The sequence below is a fragment of the Drosophila albomicans genome, chromosome 3, assembly GCF_009650485.2.
Source record: "Drosophila albomicans strain 15112-1751.03 chromosome 3, ASM965048v2, whole genome shotgun sequence".
Classification (NCBI taxonomy): Eukaryota; Metazoa; Arthropoda; class Insecta; order Diptera; family Drosophilidae; genus Drosophila; species Drosophila albomicans.
The window spans coordinates 47,837,685-47,852,751 of NC_047629.2; the positions used below are offsets into that span (position 1 = coordinate 47,837,685).

Consider the following 15,067-nt stretch of genomic DNA (forward strand, 5'->3'; position numbering starts at 1 on the left):
GAACTAACCCGATATTACGTATACGTATAGAGAACTAACTAATCAATACTTTTTTATCATATCTTTCGTATCCTTAAATCGATAATGCAATAATTGTTGGACTATATTGTTATATTAAAAGTTGTGCATTAAATTACTTCATAAATTCAATGACATTCAACCTAAACTAAACAGCTTAAACTAGGGCACATTAACCTGAAATTACGTATACGTATATCGAACAGTCCAAGATATTTTTGTTGCACATTCTCTGCCTTTAATTTCGATAATAATTGTTGGACTACTCTATAGAAATTTCGTAATTTCGTGGTCTGCCGTCGATTTCGATAATGTAATAATTGCTGGACCAATTTGTTATATTGACAATTGTGTATTAAATTACTTCACAAAATTAATAACACTCAACATAAACTCTGAACTCCAAACTAGGGCACATTAACCCGAAATTACGTATACGTACGGAGAACTACGTATCATTTGTACCTTTAATTTCGATAATATAATAATAGTTGGTTTGCAAAGTAATTTCGTAATTAACATTTAACCTCAACTACACACCTCAATATTAAGCATACAACATTTGTTTGTAGGTAATCAGCACCAAATTAAGTATACGTCATGCCCTTCGCCTCTTTATTTGTAATTGAATTTATTTTTGTTATTTTACTTGGCAATTTGTAGAGCATTTACAGGGCATTTTAATGCGCTCCGCCAGACGCAAAAACATTTTCGTGTTGTCTTGTGCAACAGCCGCCGCAGCAGCAGCAAAAAAAAAGAGCATCAGCAGCAGTTTCCGTGTGCCGCTGTTGTTGTTGCTGTTGTTGTTGTTGTGTTCGTTGTACTAGCTCGTTGTTCGTTGTACGTTGTCGACGTCATCTGCTGTCTGCCGCCATAGTTGTCGTTGTCTGCCCCGTGCTTCCTGTCCCGTCCAGCTGTAGTCGTCGTTGTCTGTTCCATGTCTGTGCGTCTAATTTAAAATTATGCAACTGTTTTTCTGCTCACTTCATTCGTTTTTATTTTTTTCCATCTTTTTTCCCTTTTTTCGCCATGCGCTTGCTGCACTCAATTCCCCCGGCGGCCACCGTAATTTCCCACTAGCCCTCATTGACTTACCGACTTTCGTTGTTGTTGTTGTTGTTGTTTTCGCTGTTGTTTTGGGGTCACGCGTTGCAAGCCCCAAACAACGGTAATAAATCATCAGCAAAGAGCAAGAGGCAGCAGCTTCAGCAGCAGCAATAGAGAAACCTTCTCTCTCTCTCTCTCTCTCTCTATACACTCTATACTCTTTTTTTCTCTCTTGCTATTCTCATCGTTATCACTGACTGCTGCAATCGACAGCAGCACCTTCTATCCTCCTCTACACCTCTACACCGATCTCTACAACGACGACGTAAAAAAAAAAACACATTAATCAATTCCCCTTATAGCGTCTGTTCTGCTCTCGTTTGGGTTTTTGGTCTGGTTTCGGTTTCGTCTCTGGACCAGGCCACACACATATTTCCATTGTGCTACTGAACAAAAACTGAAAAAGTGCCCTTACACGCTTCGTGAACGCAAAACAGCAAAAAGCAACAACAAAAACAAAAACAACAGTAACAACAACAACAGCGAATTTCCCACACATTTTTACACATAATGTGCAACGCGCGTGAAAATTCGTCCTTAGCGAATGCGCAAGGATAACGAAAACACAACACAACACAACACAAACAAAAAATGTAGAAAAATAAAAATTGTTTATGCTGCAAATATTTATGATGCCAACTGCGACAGAGACAGCGACGCAAACTGTTACAGGACACAGGACACAACACACAGAAGAGGAGATAAAAGGGTTGAGACGAAGGAGGGGGGACAGTGTAAAATTTATTTCAATTTATATGCCGAGCGATAAATATTTGGCCATAAATTTGGCGTATAAATCGCCAAGTGAGCCGCACGAGAATCGTTTTGTGCATTTGAATACCAAAATTGATTCGTGAATATTCATTAAATGATGAGCAAAAAAAAAAAAACGAGGCTGTACAGAAAAATACAACTAATTAGCAATGCGCTTATGCATACATCAAATTGAACTCAATTTACATTTGTGAAAATTAATTAAAATTGCAAAAAAATGGGGGAAAAAATGAAAAATTACGACAATTTAATTAATTTGTTTTCTGTTTTCTGTTTTTTTTACAGATACCACAACCACCATAATGACATTGAAATGGCGTCAGAAATTCAAAAGCAGAAAAAGGCCAAAGAAACTGAAACAACAACAAGAACAACAACGAATAAATGGAACAAACACTGCCCAAACAACAGCAATTGCAAATGAATCAGCAACAACAGCAACACCAACAACAACAACAAGAAAAACCAAAACAAAAACAAAATTATTCAGACTGAGGGAGGTCATGGAACATTGGCGGGATCACAGCAAACGGCAGTCAAATGAACGCCACAAAACTGTCACACAAATGTTACAAATGCCAACAACAACAAGGACAACAACAACAACAAGAAGGACAAGGACAGCAACAGCAACTGCAACACAATGTCATGCAATTAAGGCTTCCAGCTGTAGCAGCGACCATTGTCATTTGCCTCAGCTTCAGCTTCAACGTCAGCTTCAACGTCAACGTCATCCATTTGCGACGCTGACGTCAACGTCGACGCTGACTTTGCTGCTCTCGCTGGCCGCAACAGCAGCCATTGCAGCCGCAACAGCAACAGCAGCAGCGGCAGCAGCAGCCGCCTCCACATCGAATGCCATGCCGGTTGCTGCCAGTTTGCTTGGGTCAGGTGGCTCAGGCTCAGGTTCAGGTTGCTCCCTGTCCGAGTTTAATTGCTCCAATGGACGCTGCGTGCCGCTCAGCAAATTCTGCAATAACAACAACGATTGCGGTGATGGCAGCGACGAGCCACGCTTCTGCACACGTAAGTAAAGGGAGGGGAAGGAAACATTACGCTACGGGTATGATGAGCAATTATCCAAAGCTGTCATAAGAGATTAGCAACGACAAACGCTGTGGGTGAATAGCAACACATGCTTTTGTTTGCTCAACCCGAGAGAAAGAAAGAAAGAGAAAGAGATCGAATAATAAAGGAAGGTGAAATTGCTATTGATGAAATCAACAGTCGTTGAACTTTTTTGCAACTCTTTATTTCAGTCAACCTCACGATATTAAGCTTCTGTACACACATGCTCTGTGCTGACACAATTTCGAAAGCAGCTGCCAGATTTGGGAAAAGAAGTAGATTAAAATGTGTGTAAAAAGAATACAGTAAAAACTCTATTGGCTGGACACACAACGTCAAGGAATTGTTTTTCATTCAAGCAAACTGCTTTAAAATTATATTAAGAACTAGAGAATGTTTTCGCTTAAAGAAATTCCAATTAATGGAGCAAATCTTCTCTATACTTAATTTTTATTTATAATTATATGTGCATATAATGTCAATAAAAGAAAAGAATAACAAAGTTTATAAAAATAATACTTAAAATAGCTACAAAATCCATAGCTATAATATGAATAGTTCAAATAGATAGTTTAAATATGTTAAAAATAGCTATAAAATCGACGGCTATAATATGAATAATTCAAATATTTATCACTTCGTTTAAAATTTAAATTTTCGTCATTGCGTCCTTGTAGATTCATTGCTTAATTTTTTATGCCCAGTGAAAATTGTGTTTATACATATGTAAACGATATATTTAATTTAAAACAACATTGGCTTTCAAATAAAAACCAAACACCTAATGTTTTAAAGATGCAAAAATAATCTGAAAACCATTTAAATTTGGGACTAGTAGAATTCATTAAGAAAAATGTTGACATCTTTAAACATTTTAAAATTTAGCTATAAAACGGCCAACGTGGCAGCACTGTACAAACACAAACAACAGTGGCCTATCAAATAAAAACCAAGAACCCAACGTTTTGAAGATGCGAAACTAAGCTTAAAACTATTCAAATTTGGAACTAGTAATATTTATTTAAAAAAAAATTATTCAAATTTAAAAAAGTAACAAATCTCGCAATAAAACGGCCATAGTGGCAGCACTGTTCACTCTCTTTAAGGCAGCCCGCACTTTTCCCCTCTCACTCAAACACACCTCACTATCGCAAAGACACACAAACATACACCCTCACATGCAGAGAGACAAAACTGCATTAAGCTGCGCAAAATCTTCAAGTCAAGTACATAATCTTATTATCTGCATATTTCTTGGCAGCTTTCGAAAGCTCACTTAAGCGCAGCTTACTGGTTACAATTTGACAGTGTCTTTAAGCTGCAATTAGTTGTATATTTCATGAGGCTTTCGGCATGCCGTTTTTGCCTCAGTGTAAGCTCACCTCAGTTCCCCCTCCCACTACGCACACTTTCTGTGTGTGTTTATCGCGTTCTCAACCTACGCTGCCTCGTTTCAGCCTCCCGCCCCACCATGTGTAAATGTAATTAAGCCCACTCACACTCATACGTAGACACTCACAACGAAGCGCCCTCATAATGGCGGCAAAGTGAACTTCTCACTTTGCCAATTGGCTGCCCAAAGTGAAGTGAGAGAGAGAGAGAGAGAGTGAGACAGAGAGACAGAGAGTTGCCAGATGCCAGTTCCCTTTTCCAGAGGCATTCGCCTGCCCAGTCATGGGCACGTCATGTCAAGCGTTGATGAATTTAATTAAGTATTTTCAATGACATTCAATGAGCAGCAGGAGCAGCCGAAAGGATCAGAGCAGAATGAGAACGTCAACGCATTGGGGTTTTAATTGAAAAACGGGCGCATATGTAAATATTGATGGTTCACTGGGCAATCAAGCACTCAATATAGTATAACAAACATGTGTATGCGAGATAAAACAATTGAAGCAATTACCGCTTAAGGTGACGAGCTTTTTTGCTGCCATGTTGTTCCTATTGACAGCTTAAAAGCTTCTAAATTCATGTCGTTCCGTGCACACTAACATAAGCAAAGCCTCCCCTACGCATATACACACTAACACATCAGAATATTCGATCTGGATTTGTGTGCGTGTGTGTGTGTGCGGACAGGCAACGTGTAGTTGTTAGGCATAATTATCTAATTGAGTATTGATGATTACTCGTCTGCATGTTCAATTTGATTGAATGATGCAGCAACAACAAGAAACAACAATCCAATTTGAAAGGTAAGCTGCTAACGCATTAGTAAGCAAATTGAATGGAAATCGATTGTATGTCCATTCACCTCTTCTCTTTCGTCTCTACATAATCCCAATGCATTTTTAATAAAACTAATTGATATGTCATTCTGTTGAGCAACAACAGCAAAACTGCAATTCACAATTGTCATGCTAATTGAATTGCTTTTCTGGTTTTCTACAACACATAATTTCATTAGGTTTACCAATTAGAACAAAAGAGACAGAAATATCATTCATGCACAAGCCTTCGCACTCAAATACATTTTTATGCATGAGATGAAGTAGCGGTAAATGGCAAAAGTGGCGCTTAAAAGGAGGCGCTTCCAAGACAAAGTGAAAAAGTTTTAGGCACTTACCATTTTTTGCTTGTTTTTCATTTTGCCCTTCTACATTTGCATTTCATAAATGCTAACACTGAACACACTCACTTAAAAAAAAAAGTAAAAAAAAACACTACAAATTGAATTTGTTTACCGCTCAAATGCATTTTTAATGCAATTTTTTTGAAAGGACGCTCACGAATTTTTCACTGCTAGATCAACTTGAAAATATACTAATTATTGCCAAAAAAGTAACGTCCATTTCTACTTTCGAAAAGTGCATAATACTTGCAGTATTTTAATACCACAAGCTTAAGTCGCGATAATCAGCTGATATCGATAATTGATCGCTTGGGCAACTAGAAATAACAAACTAATAAGAAACAATTATAGTGACTGTCGTGATATGCATTGCAATATTTGCATTGTACCAATTTATTGACTCTTTTTATCAATCAATAATTGTTTTTAAATTTATCAAATCATCACTAGTTCTGTCTTCTCAAAGATATGTAAAGACGCTGTGAAGTTAACAGCTGCTTAACAGTCAGTGTTAATTTATGGCATTCAACAAAATAGCGCGCAAATCGTCATTCTAGTCGACGCTTAATAGCAAAATGGACGTTTAGGCAAGGAGTTTATTTTTTTGTGGTGTAAATTGCGGTTGCCTTGGCAGCTTTGCTCACGGAACACATAAAACGGCAGCACATAATTGCCCAACTAACGCTAATTGCATTAAACATGCTTTGCCGACAAGCAGCAGTAGCATCAGCAGCTAACAGGATATTTTTGCCACCCCGTTTATGGTTTTTCGCTGTCTCATCGCAGGTTGTAATCGCACCTACTACGGCGATATTGGACAGACGTATGCCCTGGAGCTGCATCGACCCAAGCAGGATCGGGTGCCGTTTGTTTGTGTGCTCACGTTCACAGCGGCGGGCGGCCAACATGGCGACGTAGTGCAGGTGAGTAGTGTAGTGCGTCCTCTCGCCGCCAGGTGGCTGCCTGGCTACCTTTCACAATTCATTTTGCCAAAGTGGGATAAACTATGCCATTAAAAAGATAAGCAAGCAAGCGAGCACAACGTTGTGAGCAATATTGATTTCAAAGCCACTCACCAGAGCAGCGCAAATCCCTAATCCCCAAAGGCGTGCAACGAACGAAGCGTAACAACAACTGACACTCGGAGTCGGGGTCATCTCAAAGGATGCGCGCCCAAGTCCTTACACAGGATGTGGACGCTAGTTAGTTATTATGCCACTTCACACCTTCGCACATAAGGAGCACACACACAAAGAAGGCAACAGCTTTGGCTTTGGCTTTAGCTTTGCCACGCTCGAGTGCGTCCTGAGAGCATCCTCATCCTCATCCTCATCCTGCATAGCAACTCAACCAACCATTGCACTGATATACTGACCAAAAAGAAAAAATACATAACATAAAAAACACAGCGCACACTTTATTACCCCAACCGGAGACCGCATCTTTTTAATCTGCCTCCTCTCGACACAGGTCACATTGGACAGCTTCACCATTGGACGCTTCACCAGCTACGTGCACGAGGGTTGTCCCGATGGCTTCATGCAGATTGCCGAATCGGCACGCACCCCCATCGGTGGCATGTGGTGCGGCAGCTCGTGGGGACCCGTGCTCTTCTACAGCGAGACCAGGTCCTTGATATTCACCATCAAGCTGAACAGGTAAGCACAGACAGCTCACTGCAGCTCAATCTTCTACCGCATACAAAGGAATTAATCATTCTATTTTAATGTTTACACTTTGCTAAATGTAAACTCAGTTTATTAAAAATATATTCAGTATACAGTATATACAAAAACAAACTTTATAGTTAATCCAATATACTCTACTATGTTTGCATAAGTTAAAATATTGTCACACAATACAACTTTGCAAAGCTTAAGCACCGCCAATCCGTCTATCTGTATTTTAAATAGCTTAAATGAATATTCACATTATTTTAAACGTTACAGTTGGTTACAAATATATAGTATATTTTAAACTATACAGTATATTTTTAACTAATCGGATGTTAATTGGATAAGTACTTAAAAGGTACAATCATTAAATTCGCATTTATAAACAACTCGCTTTAAAGCTTATAATTTTTGATAGGCTTACTTATAAAATATATGCAATATAATATATAAAAATATATAGTACATTCAATCTACTGTATGTATTTTGATATTTATTTAAAATTGATATATAGTAATATATCAATTGTATACTTTCTCATTCAGTCTATCTACAAATTTGAATTTAATTTAAAAAAAATATACATAATTTGAAACATGTAACATATATTTTTATTCTATCCACAATTTTCTGTGCAAAAATATAATTTTATTGACTCAAAAGAACAAAATTATTGTAAATATTATTTTTGTTCCATGTTTGCTCTACAATATGAAAATTATTTATTTTAATTATTATTTTTGTGCTTATTTATTATTTCACTATTCAAAGTTTTGGTATATTGTATCATTCATTTATACTTATCGCTGCTATTTCTTTGATAGCATCTCGCAGTCATTCACACCTGACTATAGCTTTGTTTTCTCCTTCTTGCTTGCAGACTGGCAAGGGATCAAAGCGGCTACAACTTTGACTTTCGCATTAGGTACAAGGTGCTGTCCAAGGACAGTTCCGTGACGCGCTACGGCGGCATTAAGCTGGCAGGTAAATCCTTTCTTGCCGCAACAGGATTGCCTTTGACTCCAACTCCTTTGACTTGGACTTTCATTGCTTTTTCTTTCCTTTTGCAGAGCTTAATCAGTGGCACAATCGAAGCAGTCTGCTCAGCCAACAGCAGCAGCAGCAACAACAGCAACAGGGAAGTCAGGATGATTTTACCAGCTCGAGCGGAGCTCGTTCGGATCGTTATGGTCAGGACTTTAGTTTGTTCAGCGCGTATGCGAATAATAAAACCTTCATGGACTCACTGGAGAAACCGCTCATCAAGGACGAACACAACTACACGGAACCCAAGTATTATTTGGGTAGGTGAAAGAGTGAATTTATGGCACTTTAAGGATTGTTAATTGTTGTTACATTTTTGTTATAGGCGACCTCATACCCGGCACGTATTGTTCACGCATCTTTAGCGACTGCGATAAGAAACCGTGTCGCCTGCAATCGCCAAACTATCCGGGCATCTATCCCCGCAATCTCACCTGCTATTATGCTGTTCGACAGGTGCGTTTCACATGGTGTCACTAAGCTAAGGTTGTCCCCTGTCCCCTCCTCTCATCGTTGTCAAAGGTTAGCGCCTCATTATGGCCACCTCACTCAGCTTCTCAACCTCAACTGCTCATCTGCGCATTAATGCCGCCCACATTATCTTCAGGCTCGTAAAAATGCCACAAGCAAAAGACAAAAACCACAACAACAACAAAAACGAGAGCGAAAAATTATACGCGGAAATTTCTTTTGGATTGACAAAGTTGAAAAGTCGCACAGGCAAAAGAATGCTGAGAGTCGATTTAAAAGCAATTTACATTCCAAAATAGAACGCGCTTTTATTATAATTAACTGCGGCTGTGACTCAAGTAGATGAGAGTGTGTGTGTGTCTGCAAGGATTCTGCAGTAACTCAAGTCGTAAAAAGCATTCAGAGGGTGCTCGACATGTGCTTAGCATTAATGTCCTGCTGCGTATTACAATAAATGTACATTATTAACCTTTCACATCTGCTAAAGCAAAGCAACAGGGTTTAGCTTTAGGCTGAGGGTTTATTAATGCGTATAATTTAATTATACACTTAAACTTTTTAACCTCGTCAAGTTGTTTTAACACTTTTAGATTTGCAATTTTCGCATTAATAATTTCAAGTTGTTTCTTATAAAGTTGCTTAACAATTTTGTTACGTGATCACAGATAAATCTCTCTTTCTTTTTGCACTTTTACTTAACCGAATTCTGTCCTTTAAAATCGTTTATATTCGAAACGAATTCTTTTGATAATTTAACTAAAATGTTTATGCTGTTAAATATTTATTGAATTGAACTCTCGACTCTCTTTAGAGCAACAGCATTTAAATAAAACTTTAGCATAAATAAATTAATTTTCAAAATGCAATAAAATATAGTCATAAAGGCAGCTATGCAAAACGAACTTTAGCATTAATTAATTATTGTTCAAATGCAACAAAAAATTGCTTTAGGAATTTATTAAATTGAGCTATCGTTGCTGCTTAATGCGAAGTAATTCAAATTGAACTTTAACATAAATTAATTAATTTGCAAAAAGGGAAATAAATACTGATAAAGCTCGCTAGCAAATCACCCACTCAATTCCTCTTAAAAGTCGTAAACATGCTTTGAAAATTCTCTTGAAAATCTGCAAAAGTAAATTTAATCCATAGATTTAAATAAATTGAATGACTTAAGAAGCAGTAACTTAAGCTACTCCAAGTCGGAGTCGAAATTGTTGTCGCAGTTGTCGCTGTCATGTTTCCTGTAATGCAACTCTCTGGCCCTATGCTTTGTAGTATTTATGTTGAAAATCAGTTCATTAATTTGCATTTAATTGTGTTCGCAGCACGATGTGCCCCATGGCAAACATGCGCTGATACTGGTCAAACAGCCCAAGGGGAATCTGGTGTGGATCTCGACACAGGAAACGGCGAACAGCAACAAAATGTCCTCGGCAACATCTGGCGGCGACAAGGATAAGAAATTTGAGCCGAGGCTGAAAACATGGAACGACTGCGATTACATTCAGGTAATTAAATCTGCCTTCAAAATGCACTTTACTTTGTTCTCTTCCTCTACTCTCCTCTCCTCTCTCGCTTCTATTGCCTCCGTCCGTCTTCAGTCTTTAGTCCGTTGGAGTCACTAGATGTCCGTTTGTCTGTCCATTTGTCTGTCTGTTGGTTGGCCCCAAGGCGCGTTGCGTTGGCTTGCAATGCCAACAACTTTAACGAGCGCACCACGGTATAAAAATTACTTCCTCTGTTGGCCAATGGCCGGCAAACAGGACACTGGACACAGGACCAGGAGCCGAAACTGCGCAAAAAACGACAAATTGAAAATGAAAGAAATGAAAGACAAAACTGGGAAAAATCTGTTGTTTGACCAGCTTCCAACCAACGATCCAACTCCCACTCAATGTCCCAGTTCTCAGTTCCAACTGCAACGTATGTCCTGCGTCCTGTGTCCTTTTCCTCCCAACTCTTAACCCTTCCCATCCATCCATCCGTCTTTCCGTCTGTCTGTCTGTCCATTCAACATTGCCTTGAGCTTCGATAGGCTTCAGTGTGAATCTGTGGGAAGTGTTAATTTCGTAGCCTCTTTGTTTGTCATTGTCCACGGGACATGCTGGACAATCCTGGCAGCTCCAGGATCTCTTCAAATTCCTCCTCATATACCAGTATATATAGCGAGTAAACTTTAAGCTGAAACACGTAACTTTTGACTGAGCTCTTAATGAGTGCCCAAGTCAACAGCAACAAGAAAAATACAGCAACAACAACTGCAAAAAAAAATGTAGAACAACAAAGAAAAGCAGAAGCTGAAGCATAGAGAAGAGATAGAAAATTAATGGAATTTTCATTAGTCCCAAGTGCTCTCTGTGTGATGTATGGGGGAAAACAAATAAATCTGAGACATTGAATTGCAAAAAGATTGCTTAAAATTAAAATCCAAGTTGAGTTCTTTTCTCACACAGATGTCGAGTGCAAATGGATTAGAGCTCTGCTTTAATAAAGATAATACAATAATAGCAATTAGTCGAGGAAGAGAAAGCTTTTATAAGGGATATTGTTTAAAGTGAGAAACGAAAAGAGAATGAAAGAGTTGGACTTCAAATAGTTTACCAAAATAGTATTACAGCTACAAAGAACATTTTAAAGAAAAAATAAAGTTATTTTGTAATATGAAAAGAGCTGAAATAAATAAAAGAAAATACCACGATAATATGGTTAAATGTTAAGAGCAAATTTTTATAAGAGATATTCTATAAAGTGAGACACAAAGAGAGAAAAGAAGAGTTGGATTTGTAATTGTTTACAAAAATAGTTCTATTGCTTTAAAGAACTTTTTATTGCAAGCATGTAGATAAAAAGTTATTCTGTATTTCCAAATATAGACCGGATATAAAGGAAAATACCAAGACAATAATGCAAGCGATAAAAATATAATTGTAATTAGTGAAAAAAAGCTTAAACCTAAGATATTGTATACAGTAAAAAGAAAAGACTTAGACGAATTTGCACAACTACTTTTAAAGAAAGGAAGAACATTTTAAGGACATTATGAAGATCAAAAATGGATATCATATACAGATTTTAAAGTAATAAATAAAGTACCAAGAGTATATACTAGATTAGTAAACTAACAGAGAGTTTAGATAAAATATATCTTAAGGATAAAGGTAAAGTCTGATTACGAAAAGTTTACAAAAAATAGTTTCACTATAATTTAAAATAGATGATAATTCCCTTAAATTGAAAAAATTTTCAATAAAAACACAAAGAAAGAAAAAAAATTATATTAAATCATTTTCTAAAGGAAACTTCCAAGGAAATTGATTTGAGAAAAAGAAGAATAGTTAATTTAGAAACTTATAAAAACTAAGCGGATACGGAAAGGGTTGTTGTTAAAAACATAAAATAGGATCAATCCCTCTATACTTTCAATCTCTATATAGACAAGTAATCGCCTCGTGTTCGACCCTTTATAAAATTCATTCTTTAGTCGCTGACTTGAACGTCGACACCTCATTTAGCCATTTGATTGCACCCTGAAAATAAATTATACTAAAAAAGTTTGACTATATAGAAAACAATATTGTATATATCGCTATATTCTTTATATATGTATGTGTGTATATTTTCTCTAATAGGAAAATGTAAAACCCAAATGGAAATCAACGGTAAAAACTAAATTCTCGATAAATGCAAAAAACAAATTCAGTTCCTCACATAAAAGAAAATCAAAAATTTAGTCGTAGCGTCACAAGCACGTTATCTAAGTATAATATCACCATATTCCACCACCACCTTCACATCCTCATTCCTCACACACCCCGTCCAAAAAAAAAAAAAAAAACCAAAGAACTCCCGTCCACAGATCTATTAGCAATAATCTTTAGCAACAATTGTTTGTCATCTTTTGCTATTGCAAACAATTAATCAGACACATGCACACTATAAACACACACAAAATCACACTCACACACACACATAGACTCGCACACAAAAGAACATTCATTGAATGGCGATAGATGAGAGATAATGTATTCATTATATGGCGGGGATCTCGGGGCAAACTCGTCATTGGATTTATATTAATGAACACTCGACACGCACATCATAAATCGCACAACAAAAGCGCGTCCAGCGGAAGAGGGACGTGGGAGGGGGGGATAAATTGGAGCGGAGGGGAGAGTGAAAAGTCTCAGTCTCCACTTCAATGCATGGACGTGCTCTAGGCTTATGTAAATTGTGTGTAAATTATTGCCACGAGCACAATTCATCTAATGCACGCCGAGGCACGCCTTCAGCCTCCTCTCTCAATTCTCCTCCGCCCACTTCAGCCTTCCAGCTCCTACCAGCTGTTCCCTTATTGTGTCCCCTGCTTCGACATTCAATCCAGCTCATGAATAGCAGCTAGCTTTCCCTTCCGGCCAGCAACTTCTTCAAGCCAACGAGGGATGAACGTTTGGCAACGTTCGTTGCAGGACATTTCACTCCACTTTGTAGCATGCCACTTGCCGCCGTGGCGACTCCTCCCCCTCCTCCTCCTTCTGCTCCTCCCTCAGCCCGCTGCTATTTGCCTTGAATTAGCACTAAAATGTTTTGACAACCAGCGAGCCAAGCTGCATCCCGAGCATTTGAGGGCCTTTTTCCCATTTTTCTTTTCGCTTTTCCTCGCTTCCTCGCAGAAAGCCACAAAAACTACGTGCGAGGGAGGTTCGAGCGGTAGTTTTGTTGACATAGAAAGAGTGTGGCTTGAGTTGTTAGCACTGTAACAGGAAATCGAGAATGTCACTACTAGTTTGTAGTATCGCGAGGGTCGTCTAAGAAGTTATTGAGGAAGCTTTCGAACCAATGAATGCAGTGAAAACTCTATTGATCGCAAGCCGTTGAAGAATATTTGACTGTTTAGAGAAAAATGTGGATTTGCAAAATGGTTTTTATGGCCAAAGCAAAGATAAAGTTAATTAAAAAGTATCCACAAGAAGATTCCTAGATTGAGAAAGTTCTCACTGGATCATTGAAATTCTAAAATAGTCTTCAAGAAGCTATTTAATCTTTATATAAGATGATGAGTTGTCCGACAGAACTATTAAATTTCAACCACAGCGGTAAATGTAAGGAGGCTGCAATTTGTACGTGCAATTGAGGAAACTCGATTGTAAAGCTCTTTAATCTTTATACAAAAAGTGGTTTGTTCTGTCGAATTTACTGACAGAACTATTAAAGCTCTTCCGAAATGGTAAAAGCTGGGAAACTGTAGTTTTTACACAATGGGCGACATTTCACCATGCAATAAGGTTGGGTTTCGTTTTTATTCCAACTTATAGCTCACATAGCGCTATTGCGACATTGAAGAAACGAAATTTTCTTTATAAGCCAGCTTATTCAAACAATAAGACTTTAGGGACGTTGAAAAATCGCTTTTAAAACTATCTTCAAGCAATTCTTTAAGTTTCTACGAAATTAATTTCTTGTTGCAATAAAATGTTCTCGCTATAAATTAAAATAAAACATATGTGTTTAGGCATTATTCTTTAGAAGGTCTTTACAATTTTTCAAAAAAGTAGCGAAGAAAAACAAAAAATAATTCTTAGTGGCAATAATATATAAAAGTATTGGTGTTAATTTGAATTATATCTGACCTTTTTAAACAAACAAATACATGAAATTAAAAAAAAACAACTTAAATTCAAATATTCATATTAAAGATGCAAGTGAAAAAGCCTTTTCTACCAGCTCTCTTTCTTTTTCGACCAGACTTAAGCAATTTTCTTGTAATTAAAAGTAGTCACAACTGTGGTAAGCGAGGCACGTTTGAGTTAATTGCCGTTGCACTAACCAACTAACTAAAGTCTATGGCAAAGTGTTGTGGCAACCCACGTTCTCTGCGTTTTGCTACCCAGAACACGAGTGTCGTCGCGACCCTCGGTTGTTAATTCCATGCGACTGTCGCCATTAAATGCTCGTTGTCCTGGGACCAGGATCAGCGCCCCAATCTTAGGAAAATCGTGCTCGCTCTCGTCGCGTCCAGAAAACACTTTTTGGGCATTCAAAAAGTGCTGCAAGGAGAGAGAACTGCAACTAACAAATTGTCCTGAAGGCTGGCGAGTTTCACTCTTCTCTTCTTTTTTTTTGACTGCGCTTAAGCCAAAGCCAAAGTGTTGGGCAGTTTTTGGATGCGGCATGTGTGAATAATCGCCGCAAAGGCAGATGAGAAAAGCGATGAGAACACACATGTGTTGCCTACACTATTTGTCCCTCTCTCTCTCTTTATTTCCCTCTCTTTCTCACTCTGCTCTACTCTTCCTTTTTTGTTGCTTTGCCCCTTCAACAATTTATACGTATCGCTGC

At 37.9% G+C, this 15,067-nt stretch overlaps 1 protein-coding gene across 3 annotated transcripts in view; it reads left to right on the forward strand.

The window, feature by feature from the left end:
• The window catches only part of LOC117567866 (uncharacterized), a 53,212-nt gene that overhangs the window by 29,384 nt on the left and 8,761 nt on the right, over positions 1 to 15,067 (forward strand). For 2 of the 3 annotated variants that reach the window (XM_034248131.2, XM_052005767.1), the window contains exons 3-10: positions 2,185 to 2,925; positions 6,326 to 6,462; positions 7,010 to 7,197; positions 8,094 to 8,197; positions 8,284 to 8,517; positions 8,583 to 8,713; positions 10,057 to 10,239; positions 12,361 to 12,390. In XM_034248131.2, coding sequence (XP_034104022.1) covers positions 2,185 to 2,925; positions 6,326 to 6,462; positions 7,010 to 7,197; positions 8,094 to 8,197; positions 8,284 to 8,517; positions 8,583 to 8,713; positions 10,057 to 10,239; positions 12,361 to 12,390 — 1,748 coding nt within the window. The remainder of the gene's footprint in view (positions 1 to 2,184; positions 2,926 to 6,325; positions 6,463 to 7,009; positions 7,198 to 8,093; positions 8,198 to 8,283; positions 8,518 to 8,582; positions 8,714 to 10,056; positions 10,240 to 12,360; positions 12,391 to 15,067) is intronic. The other variant, XM_052005768.1, reaches the window with a different exon arrangement.